Here is an 18747-nt window from a genome sequence, read left to right as displayed (position 1 = left end):
ATGAATCTCCCGAATTTCCCTCTGCAAGTCCCTGAGCTTCCCCTCTGGCAATCTGCACTCCATCGCCATGGAGTCAATCACTATGCCCAAGAAGCTCAGCTCCGTACGTGGGCCCTCCGTCTTATCAGCTGCCAAAGGCACCCGAAATCTCTCCGCAATGTGCTGCAACGTGGACAGCAGAATCGCACACACATTAGAAGAAGGAGGGCCCACACAGAGAAAATCATAAGTAAAAGAAAAGAGACGGAAATCTAAGTGTGTATGAAGAGGCGGAGCTCTGAGTGTGTATGAAGAGGAGGAGCTCTGAGTGTGTATGAAGAGGCAGAGCCCTGAGTGTGTATGAAGAGGAGGAGCTCTGAGTGTGTTTGAAGAGGCGGAGCTCTGAGTGTGTTTGAAGAGGTGGAGCTCTGAGTGTGTATGAAGAGGCGGAGCTCTGAGTGTGTTTGAAGAGGTGGAGCTCTGAGTGTGTAGGAAGAGGCAGAGCTCTGAGTGTGTTTGAAGAGGGGGAGCTCTGAGTGTGTATGAAGAGGCGGAGCTCCTGCTGGAACAGCGGTCGGAGGAGGAGCCGGAGGAGTCTAGGAGGGAGACTGAAGGAAACCGCAGCAGACTTGCAGGAGTGAGCGAGGAGGATCCAGTTCCTTTGCCATCGGAGGTGGCGTGAGTGTGAAAGATATCTTTCATACTTAACAACTGTCCCCAATTTCCCAGGACATTTCCGGGATTTAGACCTTTGTCCCGGCCTTACCAATTCCTGTGAAATGTCCCAAGAAATCTTTTTTTCCCCCGATTTTTTTTTTTTTGCTTCCCCACCGCCACTAGAGGTCTGCGACTGACACGGCTCAAATCTGTCTCCGTCACCATTTTACAGAAGACCAGCGTGAGGAGGAAACAAGTAGTGGAGTCTGGGTGGCAATTAAAGTGGCTGCCAATAGAAATGGAGCATTTCTTTTGGCAGCCACTTTCGTACCAACCAGGCTCCGCCTCTTGGTTCTGTAAATGCTGCAGAGACAAACAGACTATCCTGAGTGGCTCAGAGGCCCAATCGAGCATCCTGGCTCCTGGCGCCGGTCTATCCCTGATTGGGACTGCTCTGTATCCCGTTAACTGGCTGCCTCCTTCCACAAGTGCGCCACCCAGAGAGTCAGTCACAGTCTGAGCAAGCAACTTTTCAGGCGGCTGCATGCTGAATCCTCCTCCACTCCCCATCCAGGTGCATAACAGGAGGAGGGTGAGTTGTCCTTGGGTGGGTCGAGTTGTCCTCAGGGGTTCTGTACTGATAGGGGGCTGAGTTGTCCTAGGGGGTTTGTACTGGTGGGGGCGTTGTCCTGGGGGGTTTGTACTGATGGGGGCTGAGTTGTCCTGGGGGGGGTTTGTACTGATGGGGGAGGTGAGATGTCCTGGGGGGTTTGTACTGATGGGGTGAGTTGTCCTGGGGGGTTTGTACTGATAGGGGGAGGTGATTTGTCCTCAGGGAAGTTTGTACTGATGGGGGTGGGGGACGTCCTGGGGGTTGTACTGATGGGGGGGTGAGTTATTCAGGGAGGTTTGTACTGATGGGGGGGGTGTTGTCCTGGAGGGGTTTGTACTGATGGGGGAGGTGAGTTGTCCTGGGGGTTTGTACTATGGAGGGAGGTGAGTTGTCTTGGGGGTTTGTACTGATGGGGGCTGGTGTGGTTTGTCCAGGGAGGGGGGTCTGTACTGATGGAGGAGGCGGTGGTATATCCTGAGGAGGGTCTATACTGATGGTGGGGGAGTCTATACTGATAAAGGGGGTCTGCACTGGGGGGATCTATACTGATGGAGGTGGGTCTGCACTGAGAGGGTCTATACTGATTGAGGGGAGTCTATACTGATGGAGGAAGATCTGCACTAAAGGGGATCTATACTGAGGGAGGGTGGTCTGTACTGTGCGAGGGGGGGTCTGTACTGTGAGAGGGGAGTCTGTACTGCAGGAGGGGGGTCTATACTGAGGGAGGGTGGTCTGTACTGAGGGAGAGGGGGTCTGTACTGAGGGAGGGGGATCTATACTGAGGGAGGACTATAGTGAGTGGGGGTGACACCATGTTTTTTCGCACTGGGTGCCACCAACCCTGGTGACTCCACTGGTAACTGGGTACACCTGATGTAAGCAGAGACTCTACTGGGGGACCTGATGAAACGAGGGACTTTGCTGGGAATGCCTGGTGAATTACGGAAAATTACAGAAAGGTAGGTATTCAATTTTCCATATTCCATTTTCCTGGTGCCTAGCTTGCTACAAGGAAGGGAATGTTGAAGAAAACAGAATTTTTAATTGCAAAATCAAAGGTGCCAAAATGTCTCCCCCCGATCAATAATATATCTCTATGCCCCTTGGTGGGAGTGGAGATGACCCCATCTATAAGGATATACAGTACATACACACACATAGCACAAGGCGATGATCATATTATGAGACATTTATCTGGGCTGCAGTTCCTATGAGCTCCACAAGGTGGTGATCTCACTTCTACCCAGACAGGAAGTCTCTATGGAATGCAGACAGGAAGTGATGTCAGGTACACGCAGGACGTTCCATAGGAAGCAGAGAGAAAACTCTGCTGGAACTGGCTGCAGAGGAGGTAATACATAGATTAACCCCCTTCAGGGGGATCAGTTGATGATTAATATATCTTGCTTCCCAAGCTATCCATCCATGGTTCAGTTTTATCGTTCAGCCAGCAGGCTGAGTGAAAAAAACTGAACCAATTCCCCCATCCACACATTGGAGGGGGATGGAGGAATCCTCCCCATTGCACTATTGTATTCTGACAATGGGGGGCGCTCCTCCGCTCTCAGAATACACAGATCAGTGATGAAGCTATTGGCTGCAGCCGCTGATGGAGTGACTTTTATCGGGCAGTGACCACACATGGATGGAAATGTGACCGATCCCTGCTGAACCCGCTGAATTTCCATGTATCTATGGTCACCTTAAAGAGGAGTTCTGCCTGGGGAAAAAAAAAGTCAGCAGCTACAAATACTGTAGCTTCTGACTTTTACCTGTCCAGGGAGCCCGCAAAGTTGGCACCCCAGCCGATTTTTGTATCAGCTGTCGGGTGCTGCTGCCGCCATCTCCACTAAGGGAAACCAGCAGTGGAGCCTTTCAGATTCACAGCCTCTTCCCTACTGCTCATGCTCGAAGCGCGCTGTGCTTTCTAATTGGCCCGGTGGTGGAGGAAGGAGGAGAGGAGCCGAGCTTCCGAGGGAACAGCACCGCCATCCAGAAGTGGGCACCGGAGGGGGAGGAGGAAGCAAATAAGCGGAGGTTCCACTTTTGGGTGGAACTCCGCTTTAGGTTGAGTTGTCCTTGGGGGGTTTGTACTGATGGCGGGTGGGCTGTCCTGGGGGGTTTGTATTGATGGGGGGGATGAGTTGTCCTGGGGGGGTTTGTAGTAATGGGGGGATGAGTTGTCCTGGGGGGGTTTGTACTAATGGGGGGGTGGGTTGTCCTGGGGGTTTGTATTGATGGGGAGGGAAGTTGTCATGGGGTTGCTTGTACTATGGGAGGTAGGTGAGTTGTCCTGAGGGTTTGTAATGATGTGGGGTGGTTTGTCCAGGGGGGCTGTACTGATGTAGGAGGGTCTGCACTAAAGGGGGTCTGTACTGAGGGAGGGCGGTCTGTACTGAGGGAGAGGGGGTCTGTACTGAGGGAGAGGGGGTCTGTACAGAGGGAGAGGGGGTCTGTATTGAGGGAGGACTATAGTGAGTGGGGGGTGACACAATTTTTTTTGCACTGGGTGACGCCACTGGTAACTGGGACACCTGGTGTAAGAAGAGACTCTCCTGGGGACAGCTGATGCAAGGAGGGACTCTGCTGGGCACAGCTAATATAAGGAGGGACTCTGCTGGGACACCTGATGTAAGGAAGGACTCTACTGGGGGCACCTGATGTAAGGAAGGACTCTACTGGGGGCACCTGATATAACGAAGGACTCTATTGGGGGGCACCTGATGTAAGGAAGGACTCTACTGGGGGGCACCTGATGTAAGGAAGGACTCTACTGGGGGGCACCTGATGTAAGGAAGGACTCTACTGGGGGACACCTGATGTAAGGTAGGACTCTACTGGGGGACACCTGATGAAAGGAGGGACTCTGCTGGGAATGCCTGGCGAATTACGGAAAGGTAAGTATTACATTTTCCTGGTGCCTAACTTGCTACCAGGGAGGGAATGCTAAAGAAAACAGAATTTTTAATTGCAAAATCAAAGGTGACAAAATGTCCCCCCCCCGAGCAGTAATATATTTCTATCCCCCTTGGTGGGAGTGGAGATGACCTATCTATAAGGATATACAGTACATACACACACACAGGGCAAGGCCATGTTCACACTATGAGACGTTTCTCGGGGCTGCAGTTCTTCTCAGCTCCACAAGGTGGTGATCTCACTTCTACCTAGACAGGAAGTCTCTATGGAAGACAGGAAGTGTAGTCAGGTACACAAAGGAAGTTCCATATGGGAGGAAGTAGAGGGGAGACATTGCTGGAAAGGAGGTAATAAGATCTTATTTTCTATTTACACCCAGTAACCCCCCCGTCATGTCGGTCCTCTTCCTCCATAGTCACTGTGATGTCTTTTATCTCCAGCAGATGATGATACACACATATATAGTGTGGAAACCTAAATTAACCCCTTCAGGGAGGATCAGCTGATGATTAATATATTTTGCTTCCAAAGTTGGCCATACATGGTTCCGTTTTATCGTTCAGACGCCGGGATAATACGTGAAAAAAACTGAAGTGATTCCCCCATCCACACATTGGAGGGGGATGGGGGAATCCTCCCCGCTGCACTATTGTATTCTGACAATGGGGGGCGCTCCTCCGCTCTCAGAATACACAGATCAGTGAGGAAGCTATTGGCTGCAGCCGCTGATGGAGTGACTTTTATCCGGCAGTGACCACACATGGATGGAAATGTGACCGATCCCTGCTGAACCAGCTGAATTTCCATGCATCTATGGTCACCTAAAAGAGGAGTTCTGCCTGGGGGAAAAAAAGCCAGTAGCTACAAATACTGTAGCTGCTGACTTTTAATATTAGGACACTTACTTGTCCAGGGAGCCCGCAATGTCGGCACCCCAGCAGATTTTTGTATCAGCTGTCGGGTGCTGCTGCCGCCATCTCCACTAAGGAAAACCGGCAGTGGAGCCTTTCAGATTCATAGCCTCCTCCCTACTGCTCGTGCCCAAAGCGCGCTGCCCTTTCTAATTAGCCCGGCAGTGGAGGAAGGAGGAAAGGGGCCACGCTTCCGAGGGACAGCGCCTTCTTCCCAGAAGTGGGCACCGGAGAGGGGGGGAAGCAAATAAGCAGAGGTTCCACTTTTGGGACTTCCTCCCCAGCCCCTCATTTCCTTCATTATGAAAGTCATGTTAAGCTTGCCTGAGCAATATTCTCATTTGTCTCTGAGCTCCTTCTTGCTATTCCTCGTCCTGCCTGTTGTTTCCTTGGATTGATTTTCTGTGTGATGACCCCGGCTTCGGCAGCAAAATCTATCCCCACCATTAGAAGCGCTGGTGAAAATTGTCAGGTATTTACACTCCGTTTCCCCGCACATAATTTGCTCACATGAGAGCTTACTTTCCGGGCGCATCATGGCAGCATACACAGAGTTGTGGCTCCAGAACCTGATAGGACTGGTTAACTATACGTTTTCAGCTAGGCCCAGCACAGTAGTCCCTTATTTTTTCCCCCAGATTGGGACTGGGACTGGATGGATCGCGTACTACCCCTTACCACATTTGTTCCAGCCAGGTTCAGCCTCTCCTGGGTGGAAGTCTCCTTTCTGTACAGCCTCTAAACAAGCTCTACGGAGGGAACCCTACGTCTCGTGGTCCCAGGGGTGTACTGGCCAGCATTGCAAAGCACTTTAAACAAGCCTGGTTGATTGCAGCAGTTCTCCTTTACTATGTTTCTGCTGTTGTTCTCATGAGCCCTGTAGGCCTCCTGTGATCATCTGCCCTTTTCCATGATGGTGTCCATGCCTGGAGGCTTCTGGGAATGCCGACAGGAAGTGACAACAGCGGGCACCTCCTTTGCTGGTTTTCAAGATGGCGCCGGTGTCTGATGGTCACATTGAGCATGCTCGGCAATGATATCACTTCCTGGTTGGCGCCACTTCTAAAAAACATTTTTTTTTTGCTTCACAGAGGCTGGGACCCTGCTTCTCTTCTGGTCTGTACCTTTGTATCATTTTTCCTGGCACAATGCACGTAAGTGTTTGGGGCCATGTTAGCTTGTCACTATGTTTTTCTTGTATTGTCTATTCATGGGCTTATTCGGCCCTAAGCTGGCGGTAAGTAAGGTCTAATTCTATCAGACAGCAAACCAAAAACCCCAGGGGGGTCCCTCCTACAGATGAAATCTTCCGGATAAGTACAGAGAGGCCAGATCCTACAGGCCAGGTAGGAGGAACTGGAAGAAGAAGAATCTTCTCCATTAGGCCTCTAGAAATCCAAGTCTTCTTCGGGGGCTGACCCTTGCGGTGGTAGGGGCCAGGCACAGACACTACACACAGGTGTGGGCAGAGCATGTGACTGTTCAAGGGAAAAACCTCAAGCGATCATATCCGATCAACCTGTCTTCCCTCAGTTGAGAGGAGAAAGAAGATAATGGTCAAATACATCATGGACCTTCTTCAGAAATGCGCTTTCTCTGAAGTGCCAATATCTCACCAGGGCAGAGGATTGTACTCCCCTTTGTTTCTAGTAAGGGAAAGGCAAGGGATTGTTACTAGACATGTGCGATTAGTTTCGTACGAATCTGAAATTCGTACGAATTTCCCAAAATTCGTACGTTCGGGAGGATCCGAAATAGGAATTGCCATGCGTCTGAATTCTGTACGCAATACAAACTTTTGTTTATGAATTTCGGATTTCAGATCAGTTGTCGTCGCATCGACAACTCAGTCATTATGCTTATTATGAGGGGCTCCTACCATCCCTGTGCTATGCTGACTTCCTCCTGGGGCTGTACCTCTGCTGTGCTCATTATGAGGGGCTCCCACCATCCCTGTGCTATGCTGACTTCCTCCTGGGGCTGCTTATTATGAGGGGCTCCCACCATCCCTGTGCTGTGCTGACTTCCTCCTGGGGCTGTACCTCTGCTGTGCTCATTATGAGGGGCTCCCACCATCCCTGTGCTGTGCTGACTTCCTCCTGGGGCTGCTTCCCCCTCATAATAAGCAGCCCCAGGAGGAAGTCAGCATAGCACAGGGATGGTGGGAGCCCCTAATAATGAGCACAGCAGAGGTACAGCCCCAGGAGGAAGTCAGCATAGCACAGGGATGGTGGGAGCCCCTCATAATAAGCAGCCCCAGGAGGAAGTCAGCATAGCACAGGGATGGTGGGAGCCCCTCATAATGAGCACAGCAGAGGTAGAGCCCCAGGAGGAAGTCAGCATAGCACAGGGATGGTGGGAGCCCCTCATAATAAGCAGCCCCAGGAGGAAGTCAGCATAGCACAGGGATGGTGGGAGCCCCTCATAATAAGCAGCCCCAGGAGGAAGTCAGCATAGCACAGGGATGGTGGGAGCCCCTCATAATAAGCAGCCCCAGGAGGAAGTCAGCATAGCACAGGGATGGTGGGAGCCCCTCATAATAAGCAGCCCCAGGAGGAAGTCAGCATAGCACAGGGATGGTGGGAGCCCCTCATAATAAGCAGCCCCAGGAGGAAGTCAGCATAGCACAGGGATGGTGGGAGCCCCTCATAATAAGCAGCCCCAGGACGAGCAGGCGAAAACTGGACCAGCGGTGCATGGCAGCAATCCGCTTCTCTCTTTCTCATCTAATGAAAAATCGTATTTCGGATAGGAAATTCTTCAACGGAATTTCGTATTTTGGATAAAAACCAAACTTCCATCAGCATCGACTGTCATTATATTGAGGTATATTTTTGCCTTTAAATTCATCGTAACGGACGTTCATACAAGTTAATGATCCTAACGACAATTCGTATTTCGTACGAAACGAAACGGATTTTCGGACACGAAATACGAAGTACGAATTAATTTTAATACGAACCGTAACGGAACAGAACGAAACGAATTTATTGACGGCGCCTATGTCTACTGGTCAGGAAGCGGGTAATTGGTTAAACTTCCCTTATCTACAGAGTTCTTTCCTTTGATAAAAGAACGAAAAGATACTTTGTTTCTACTTATTTGCATGTTGTAATAAAACTTGGCAGGCTGCCTGGATTTTTTTTTTCCAGCTGTGAGAACTCTCTGCACTTTTTAGAAAATTCGTGACATGCTGTTTTGAAGATCGGGAAGGGAAAAGACTGCAATTTCGATTCTTAATGATTAATCATGCAGGTCTACTAGACCTAAAAGGCCTCAACAGGAGCATTTGTCTGGACTCTATCAAGATGGAGAGCCTTCACTTAATACTGCTGGCAATAAATCTCAGTGACTGGATACTATCTAGACATATCCGAAGCATATCTCCATGTGCCAATTCATCCTGCTTTTCAGAGGTACTTGTGCTTCGGCATCAATCACCAGCACTTTCAATGCCTACCTTTTGAGCTTTCTACAGCCCCAAGAACTGTTACAAAGGTTCTGCTCCAGGGTATTGCGCTCATGAGAAAAAAGGGGCTGAGGGTCCACCATTATTTGCATGATATTTTGCTGCTTTCCAGCAGCAGGGATATTCTAGTTCTAGTGTAACCTTGGAGACTCCTATTTTATACCCTTCAGACCTTTAGGTGGATAGTAAACAGGAAGAGCAGCAACTTATGCCCTGCACAAAGGATAGTCTTTCTGGCCACATTACTGGACATGCAAGCCAACATGGTCCAACTTCCAAGGGAGAAGATAGGCCCTTTAATTCACAGAGTAAAAAAAGCATCATTGGCAGTAACTCTGCCCGTCAAATCTTGTCTCATCATACTAGGGTCATTGATCTCCACCTTACCTATGATTTAATGGGCCATATGCTATACAAAAACCATCCAGAGTTCCTTTCTTCCACAATGGGATGAGATATTAATGCAACAATCAATCATCATCCCCTACAGAGTGAAACAGAGTGGTGGACCCAGGTCTGCAACCAGCTGAAACATTGCCGATCATTCCCACGCAATCAGAGGTAATGACTTTGGAAGCCAGTCTATAGGGATGGGGTGCACATTACCAACAACAAGGCAGCCCAGGGGCGCTGAGCGTTCAACCCCCAGGTAATCATTTTAAATAACCTGGAACTCAGGACAGCTCTGCAAACCTTGCTAACTTTTGGTCCTGCATTGGAGGGCAAGAGGGTACTCCTATATCAGGACAAAAAGGTCACGGTAGCTTACATTCAGAGACAGGGGTACCAGGAGACCCACTTTAGTGAAAGAAGTCCGTCCCATTATGGACTGGGCCCAGACACACCTAATAGATCTAATTTCAGTATACATTTCAGCAGCAGAAAACAAACTGGCTGATTCATGGAGTCAGAATTTTCTATATAACAACGAGTGGTCTTTGAGCCCCCAGACCATTTCCTTTCTAACCCAAAGATGGGGCGCCCATGGAAAAAGACTTGGTGGCAACTTCAATGAACACCAAATGCTCAAGGTTTCTCCCGAGAGCTCTGGCTTCCTTGGCAGAGGGCATAGACTGCCTTCACCACCCTTGGAGATTCAGCCTGGGTTACATATTCCCTCAAATTCCTCTAATTGCAAAGTTTTTGGTGAGGCTCAAGAGGTCCTCGAACACAGTCATAGCGGTAATTCCATTTTGGGCCAGGAGGCCATGGTTCACGATGCTGCTGCAACTCAGTGTGGAAGATCAGATACCTCTTCTAGTATCCCCGGACCTTCTGGCTCAAGGGCAGTTTCTGCACCCAACTCCAGAAAGGCTACACCTGATGGCCTGGAAACTGAGAGGCAAAGGTTCACAGAGTTCGGTTGCTCCAACCAGGTGGTAACAGCTTTTCTTCAGGCTAGGAAAAGCTCCACAAACCGCACATATCAAAAAATATGGCAGCGCTTTCTCTCAATTACCCAGCGGCAGTCCTGGAATACGGCATCCCCGGAAGTGGCCCAAGTTCTGGAATTCTTGGAAATGGGGCTCGATAAGGGCCTGAATTCAAGTACCTTGAAAGTCCAGGTGTCACCCTGTCAGCCATTACAGGAATTAAATGGGCCACAATTCTCCTAGTCATCTTAATTCATGAGAGCATGTATAAAAATCAGGCCACCCAGAAAACCGATATTCCCTGCTTGGGATCTGTCAGTAGTCTTGGAACCATTATCACACTCTCCTTTTCATTCACCACAGTCAACCTTAGTATGGAACTTAACGCTAAAGGTGTGTTTCCTCATCGCCATAACTTCAGTGAAGCGAGTATCTGAAATTCAAGCTCTTGTTACTAAAGAGTCTCACCTTATATTCTATCCAGACAGAGTAATCCGAATACTGTCAAAGCGGGTTCCAAGGTAGCTCCTGCCTTCCATTTCAATCAGGAGATCATTTTGCCATCCTTTCTCAATGATTAACCACTTCAGCCCCGGAAGAATTTACGCACTTTCTGACCAGAGCACTTTTTGCGATTCGGCACTGCGCCGCTTTAACTGACAATTGCGCGGTCATGCGACATTGCACCCAAATAAAACGACCTTTTTTTCCCCCCACAAATAAAGCTTTCTTTTGTTTTTATTTGACCACCTCTGCAGTTTTTATTTTTTGTGCTATAAACAAAAAAAGAGCTACAATTTTGAAAAAAAAGCAATATTTTTTATATTTGCTATAATGAATATCCCCCAAAAATATATACAAACATTTTTTTTGGTAAAAAAAAAATCCCAATAAGCGTATATTGATTGGTTTCCACAAAAGTTATAGCGTCTACAAAATAGGGGATAGATTTATAGCATTTTTATTATTAATTTTTGTTTATAAGTGATAGCGATGATCTGCGATTTTTATCGGGACGGCAACATTATGGCGGACACTTTTGACACTATTTTGGGACCATTGTCATTTATACAGCGATCAGTGCTATAAAAATGCACTGCTTACTGTATAAATGGCACTGGCAGGGAAGGGGTTAAACACTAGGAGTCGATCAAGGGGTTAAGTGTGTCTTAGGGAACGATTCTAACTGTGGGGAGGGTGGGGGGGGGTGGGATACCTAGGACATGACAGGGAGCAGTAGATCTCTGTCATGTCACTAGGCAGAATGGGGAAATGCCTTGTTTACAATGTAAACATCCTTTGTAATAGAAAAAAAGCATGAGAGGACCTCTTAAATGTGATATTCGGGGTGAAAAATATCTCATATTTACACTAAAATGCAATAAATAAATAATTTTAAAAAAAAAATGTCCCTTTTAAGCCCCTGTACACACGGTCAGAGATTTCGACAACCAAATCCGTCGGATTTTGTCCATCGGATCTTGTCCGAAACTGTTGCATACACACGGTCGGACTAAGTTGTCGAAAAATCCGATCATTCAGAAGGTGATGACGTAATTTCGTTACGATGGGACTATGTTCAGGCTAGTAGCCAATAGCTTTGATGTAGGAATTTGATCTGAGCATGTGTGGCACTTTGTTCGATAAAAATTCTCTACACATGATCGGAGTATGTCCGATCGAACCAGTTGGTCGGGAAATATTTCCAACAAGTTGGAAAATTGGGTCCGATGGATATTCTGACGGAATCAGTCCGATGCATACCACACACAGTCGGATTATCCGACGACACGGTCCGATAGGACACATTCCGACGGATTCTCCGACCGTGTGTACAAGGGCTAAGAGCTATGGGCGGAAGTGATGTTTTGTCGTCGCTTCCGCCCTGCGTTATTATGGAGACAGGTGGGGGGCGATCTTCCCCTCACTCGTCTGCGTGCCCAGCAAGGGTGAAGATCCGATCGCCTCCACCGCTGCCGATGGCTCCGGTAAGAGGCGGAGGACACCAGAGCATGGCGGGAGGGGGGACCCTCTCCCGTCACCGATAAAAGTGATCTTGCGACTAATCCACCACAGAGACCACTCTATATCGGAAACCGGATCGCCGGCTGAAGAAGAGGATACCGGGGTTATGGCAGCTAGCTGCTGCCATAGCAACGATTTCCCCCTTCAGGACATATATCATTGTGCAGCGGTCCGGTAGTGGTTAATAAATGTGAGTTTTTTTTCTTTCACCCACCCGACTGGCGAGATATTTCCCAGTGTATTCTGCCATTATGCACCAGAAAAATTGAAAATTGTACACTCACCTTTCCGTAATTTTCCTTTCCTGGTGCATCTTCATAGCGGCATACAGATTCCCACCTTTAAGGTGATAGTTACAGAGAATGCTGTGCTGGGGCCTAGATGAATACGCATAGGTAACCAGTCATATCAGGTTGAGGGGGCAGAGCCACAACCCTGTGTATGCTGCCATGAAGATGCACCAGGAAATTAAAATGTGAGTGTACAATGTTCTGTTTTCACAGATTGCTGATAGGCTTTTGTATGGTAAAGGTCAAAGTTCACTCTTCAGTTTAGGAGAGGTAGGACACACCCAGGAACAATGTTTTGGCTTGTGTGGGAGCCTCATATGGAAGCCCCCTCAAATCTCCCCATCTAAGTGTCCATCCAGAGTCAATACGTTCTATGACATCACACTGACCTCACAGGTCCTCCTCTCAATGTGCCTACATTCAGAGTCTATATGTTCTTTTTCATCCAGAGTCAGAAAATGCCACTAGCAAACTGGTACTGTTGATGTCAGAATGCCTGCAACAAGCTTTAAACTTGCATAGTTAGGTAAATTATATCTTGGTCGAGGTGGGGCTTTGATAAAATGAGACCTGACCAAACAGGTGAGGAGGATTCTGGGAATATAGTTTGATTTTACTATTTGTGTTCAGATCTAGAGTTTTCCTCCTGTGAAGTCTGGAGATCATATGACCATCACATTGCCTCCACCTCCCTCCCTGATAGAATAGAGAAATACAAAGAAGATTCTAGAAGTCACCAGAGAGATGATGGAGGAGAGGTGAGGAGGATTCTGGGAATTCTGGGACATTATCCAGTAACAGACAAGGGATGTGTCTGGATGGTGACTGTATCATTGTGTGTGTCAGGTTCCTATAAGGTGTCAGGATGTCACTGTCTATTTCTCCATGGAGGAGTGGGAGTATTTATAAGGACACAAGGATCTCTACAAGGACGTCATGATGGACAATCAGCCGCCCCTCACATCACCGGGTAAGAGGAGACTTTATTGTAAAGGAGAGAGCAGTACGGAGGCTCCACCTAGATCCCCCATCATCTGATAAACACATAGAAACAATGTATTCAGTCAGTGTGTGTGTTTCCTACAGATGGATCCAGTAATGGGAACCCACCAGAGAGATGTCCCCGTCCTCTGTATTCCCGGGATTCCACACAGGAAGGTCACACCATCCCCCACCATCAGCAGGTAGATAAAGAACAATCACTGATAGTTCTGATTTATACACAGCATGTTTGTTACAATTAATGTATCATTATGGATTCAGAGTGGAAACCTTGGGGATGCTAGTATTGTTGTTAAAGAAGAGTGTAAAGAGGAGGATGAGGAGTATGGAGTGATGGAGGAGTTTTCAGAAGCACGCAAAAATAAGATGGAGCCACCTAATACCAGGAACCCACCAGAGAGTTGTCCCCGTCCTCTGTATTCCCGGGATTCCAAACAGGAAGGTCACACCATCCCCCACTATTACAAGGTTGGTGGGACAGAGCATCTAGAACATGGACTTGTAGAAATGATGTTTGGATTTTTTTTATGTGACCTTATATTTTACATATGATATTTTCTTGTTTTAGGATGCAGATCTGATAGCTATAAAAGTTGAGGTGAAATCAGAAGAAGAGAGGTATGTGAGGGATGATCAGCAGTCTATGGAGGAGGATGGAATAACGGGGACATTTATAGAGGAGGACACTCCTACAGAGATCAGCACAGGTGGGTCATTAACACTAAATACATTCCTCCACCCATACTGCTCACTGATTGGTCCAGAGTAGGGTGGGGACTGGGTGATATCAGCCTGTAATCCCCTGGTCACTTTCCTGAGCTGTGTTCCCCGTCCTGTATTCCTGTATTTCTCTGGGATAATCTTCCTTCTCTGTGCTGCCGACACAATTTATGTATCTAGACTGGATTTATGGAGATTCTGGGGTTCAGTTGGCAGCAAAATGTTGATTTCCACCTTAGTAGTTACTAGAACCTGAGGTATGTGCTGTGGGTCTTTTGCTCCATGCCCGGGTCTAGTAGGATCTCTCGTAGAACAATCCCCCCAGGATTACTTGCTCTGTTGTCTGCTGGCTGTGCCGGGTGGAGGGATATGTCTGTATAGTCTCAGACCCAAGTCACTGAGTGCAGTCTCAGGAGATGGGAGGCAGCGGTGTGGGACCTCTGCAACTTGTCTCATGTAAACATTTAATCTTCAACTGATTACTGAATACCAATATTATGAGTCCTTACCTTTAAATGCTCCTGACCCCTGCACTATACACCCTATGTTGTACATTACATTATTCTGATACTATATAGTCCTGTTGTATCCTATATGATATGCTGTACATTACATAGTCCTGACTTCTGCTCTCTCCCCTCTACCCACTGCTATAGATAAAATGTATTCTCTTTTGTTACACCATTTCCTGGACATTTTATATCTGATGATCTGATTGGAGCACAGACTTTTACATGTTGATAATAATGTGATAACATCCTCCAAATTGGGCACACTTATCCTGTAATCCCCTCATCACTGTCACTCCTATAAAAGACAGTTCTCATTGTTTCCTCACTCTGACTAAGGTCCATGAATAAAGAAATGATCTGGTAGGAGATCAGAGGACCCATTTACTAGTTACCTTGAGGGGGGAATTGTAAGATCCTCAGAGACAAAGCTGCCTGATGTGGGTGGAGTCCTGGTTTAGGGGAACCAATCAGCTCATGTCTAGTAATAATCTTTGTATTTCTATTTTAGTAGATGGACGGGAGATGAGGAAAACCTCAGAGGATTGTCTCACTTTGTCCCCAGACTGTAAAGTAGAAGATGAGGACATCACACAGTATAGTCCAGGAGAAAACCCGACTACCTCAAATGTCCATCCGGCACCACACAGTGTAGATGGACCATCGTATTCCTCTTATCCTGAGGAACCTCAGACTGTGAGGGACGGCGCCGTCCTTCCAACAGAGAAGAGGTTTTCCTGTGCTGAGTGCGGGAAATGTTTCCATTCTAAATCCAATCTTAAGGTACATAAAAGATCTCACACAGGAGAGAAGCCGTATTCCTGTCCTGAGTGTGGGAAATGTTTTTCAATGAAGTCTCATCTTGACAGACATCAGAAATTGCACACAGGGGAGAAGCAGTATTCCTGTTCTGAGTGCGGGAAATGTTTCATAGAAAAATCTGATTTTGTCATACATCAGAGGTCTCACACGGGAGAGAAGCCGTATTCCTGTCCTGAGTGTGGGAAATCTTTTTCAGTAAAGTCCAGTCTTTCTAAGCATCAGAGATTGCACACGGGGGAGAAACCGTATTCTTGTCCTGACTGCGGGAAATCTTTTTCAGTGAAGTCCAATCTTGACACACATCAGAGATCTCACATGGGGGAGAAGCCATATTCTTGTCTTGAGTGCGGGAAATGTTTTTCACAGAAATCCCATCTTGACACACATCAGAGATCTCACACGGGGGAGAAGCCGTATTCCTGTCCTGAGTGTGGCAAATCTTTTTCAGATAAGTCCAATCTTTACAGACATCAGAGATCTCACATGAGGGAGAATCCGCTTTCCTGTCCTGAGTGAGGGAATTGTTCGTCACTGAAGTCCTGTCTTCCTGTACATCAGGGATCCCACACAACCTTTGAGGTGCATTTGTTCATTGAGTGCGGGAAATGTCTTCTATATGAATGTTGCTGGACATCACAGCTCTCATGTGGGGAAGAAGCACACCCTGATATACACCTCAGATATACTCAATGGCTGATCTTCATCATGTAAGAAACACTTCATAAGGAGATCAGAGATCACCAAAGACATGGATGAAGTGTTGTACCGTGTTGGCCATTGATGGCAGTAGAAAAATAAAAATTGAGTCATTACGGTACCTTTCATTGGCTGAGTACATTTTGTGGTGCAAGCTTTCAAAAACACTTAAAGGTCTAATTTTTAAAAAGTTGATTGCACGAATGTGACCAGCATTCACCCAGCTGTGACAAGTTTTGGATATATTTTATTTCACGTGATCATTGGCTCCATCTAGTGGCCATAATGTTGTGTTGCATTATTTTTATATATGGAGGTATTTCAGGAGAAAAAACATAATTATGGACATTAGATGGAGCTGATGATCGTAGTGTAGCACCCTCTAGTGTGCTACTAGCAGTTGTGCAGGTAAACTAAAGTCTGATCCAAGGCTAAGCCTGCGCCATGGAATCTGGGCAAGATTTATTAGAGGTCAGGGCTGGGTGAGTAATCTAGGCAGCTCCTTGGTGTCTCCCCCTGGGTCTAGATTACAGGTCTAGATCTACATTGGAAAATATTCTAGAAATTAGGGGGCGAAAGCTAAGAGGATTGTCTTGCATATTTAGGGGCCCTTAGCCAATCTCCAGGAAATGGGCCTTGCAGGGAACTAAGGAGCCGTCATTTGGTCTATACAGATCACCTTGTAGACGGATACATTTGGGAGATAAAAGTAAGAATTATTTGGATGGTTTTGGTCATACAATAATAGGATGTGGATGTGAAGGGGGTAATAGGAGAGTTGCTGTATATTTAAGAAGTACTGCCCCCATGGAAAACCATTAAGTTTGGACTGCTTAGTGTTTGCTACAATTTGGAGGTTCTGGGACCCGCTTGGCCTGCTGGATCAGAAATTTATTTTTCTCTGTTGGGTTTGTTTGGTTTCTGAACTGGGTTTGATTAGTTTTAGATCTGCAGACAAGGAATGATAAATGTGATTCTTCCTTTGACTTGTTTGCTCTGAGGCAGTGCTGTGAGGTCAATGTCGGGTAATCATGATGTCCAGGAAGGGGAACTTGCTGACTTTTGGCAGGAGTTGCCGGTTAATCAGGATAATTGCCAGAACTCCGACTGCAAGGCTCCAATCTCCGACAGCCTGCTGACTGACAGGAGTGATGTCACTGTCTGCAGTAAGAGAAGGGATTGGATTCGATAGCAAGAGGATGGTGCTGGTGGAGTACAGAACTGTGGGGGAGGAGTCTGTTCTCTTCCCTCTAATGGCATGCCATTGTGGATAGGAGGAGGCAGGAGGGTTTGTTCTCTTGGTCTTTGTTCATTTTGCATCCTGCATCCGTTTTCTTGAACAAAGAGAAGGTGAGGTGAAGACTTCCTTCACTTGCTGGTAGGAGTTCTTTAAGAAGGTTATGAAAGTAAATGCAGGTGGGGTGGGAGGACCATCAGAGACCACCTCAGAGTCTTGCAGTTTGAGTACCCCCTCAGAGGCCCCCACAGCCCTTCAGCCCTACTAATCGCTCAGAGTTGTTCAGTCCCATTACTTCATAAGAGGCTCCCAAAGTACTTCATCTTCACCTCCTCTTCAGGGGTCACAGATTCCTTCTGATGCAGTAAACAATCAGAGGCTCCCAGAGTCCTTTAGTACCACTATCTCCTCAGAGACCCCTCAGCTTCTTTCCATCCCTCAGAATCCTCGGTATTTTCCTCCTTCAGACATCAATGATGGAACATATTCCTCATGGCAGGCTGGGGAATGTTTTTTTACCTCCTGACCAGCAATGTAAGGGGCTCTATGCGCCATACTCCTGACCCCAACATTTTGATGGCTGCATATTGTAAGTATTGCCCATTTGCTGCCTGCGTAGAGTAATAATTGCCCTTTGTAGGCCATGTATGGTCAGGATGGTCATTGTCTTGTCTATGTATTGTTGGTGCTGTATGTTTAGAGCAGGGATCCTCAAACTACGGCCCTCCAGCTGTTGCGGAACTACACATCCCATGATGCATTGTAAAACTCTGACATTCACAGACATGACTAGGCATGATGGGAATTGTAGTTCCTGAACAACTGGAGGGCCATAGTTTAAAGACCCCTGGTTTAGAGGAACATATTACTAGAATTTATCTCCAAAATTAAGAAAATGTTCCAGCCCCATAAATGGGGAAATGCTCTGACCCTGAAGGGGTTAATCTACAAATAATAAATGTTTGGGCAGCACTTGCACTATGGACAAAATATCTAAATCCACAACAATTCCAATAAAACTTTTTGATAACAAAGTGTCAGACAACTCCTGGCATAACCTGGCAGCACTAAATGGCTGTAGATGACTAGGTGTGCTGGGCTCTGTGGCCTCATAGTGGTTGTGGTGCCTGTGAAGCAATAGACACCTCTATAGCAGTAAATGGGGAATATCGGCATAAGGAGCAGAAGAGCCAATCCACCGCCAGAGTCCCGGCTGCAATTACTCCAGTGGATGGTGGGCCAGATACCACTTAGATGTAAACAGAGAGGGCACTTCTCCTAACCTGGTGACATCTGACGTGCTTGAATTGGAAAACACTGAACTTTGTCCAGGAGGGCTATAGGCAGGTGAAGAGGTCCTAAAAAAAATGCTCCTACCTCACCCATATTCCTTAAAGTGGAGTTTCACCCAAAAGTGGAAGTTCCACTTTAAGCACTCCTCATCCCCTTCTTTGTCCCATTTGGCATGTCATTTTTGCAGGGAGGAGTGGGTACCAAGTTTTGATAGGTATCTGCTCCCACTTCC

General features: G+C 47.2%; 2 protein-coding genes across 2 annotated transcripts in view; one reads left to right on the top strand and one right to left on the bottom strand.

The window, feature by feature from the left end:
* Positions 1-18747, bottom strand: part of LOC143986882 (uncharacterized) — a 137636-nt gene that overhangs the window by 13165 nt on the left and 105724 nt on the right. The gene's annotated exons all lie outside the window — the stretch shown is intronic.
* Positions 4412-16106, top strand: LOC143989720 (uncharacterized). The gene is made up of 7 exons (XM_077489993.1): positions 4412-4515; positions 12867-12994; positions 13083-13206; positions 13323-13420; positions 13500-13706; positions 13807-13945; positions 14979-16106. Exons 3-7 carry the CDS (start codon positions 13173-13175, stop codon positions 15803-15805), a joined length of 1305 nt encoding a protein of 434 aa, XP_077346119.1. The 5' UTR covers positions 4412-4515; positions 12867-12994; positions 13083-13172; the 3' UTR covers positions 15806-16106.

The sequence above is a fragment of the Lithobates pipiens genome, unplaced genomic scaffold (genome assembly GCF_037356315.1).
Source record: "Lithobates pipiens isolate NorthernLeopardFrog02 unplaced genomic scaffold, aLitPip1_a1.2 Scaffold_18, whole genome shotgun sequence".
Taxonomy (NCBI): Eukaryota; Metazoa; Chordata; class Amphibia; order Anura; family Ranidae; genus Lithobates; species Lithobates pipiens.
The sequence above is the reverse complement of the archived record's forward strand: the minus strand, read 5'-3'. Positions and strand labels throughout refer to the sequence as shown.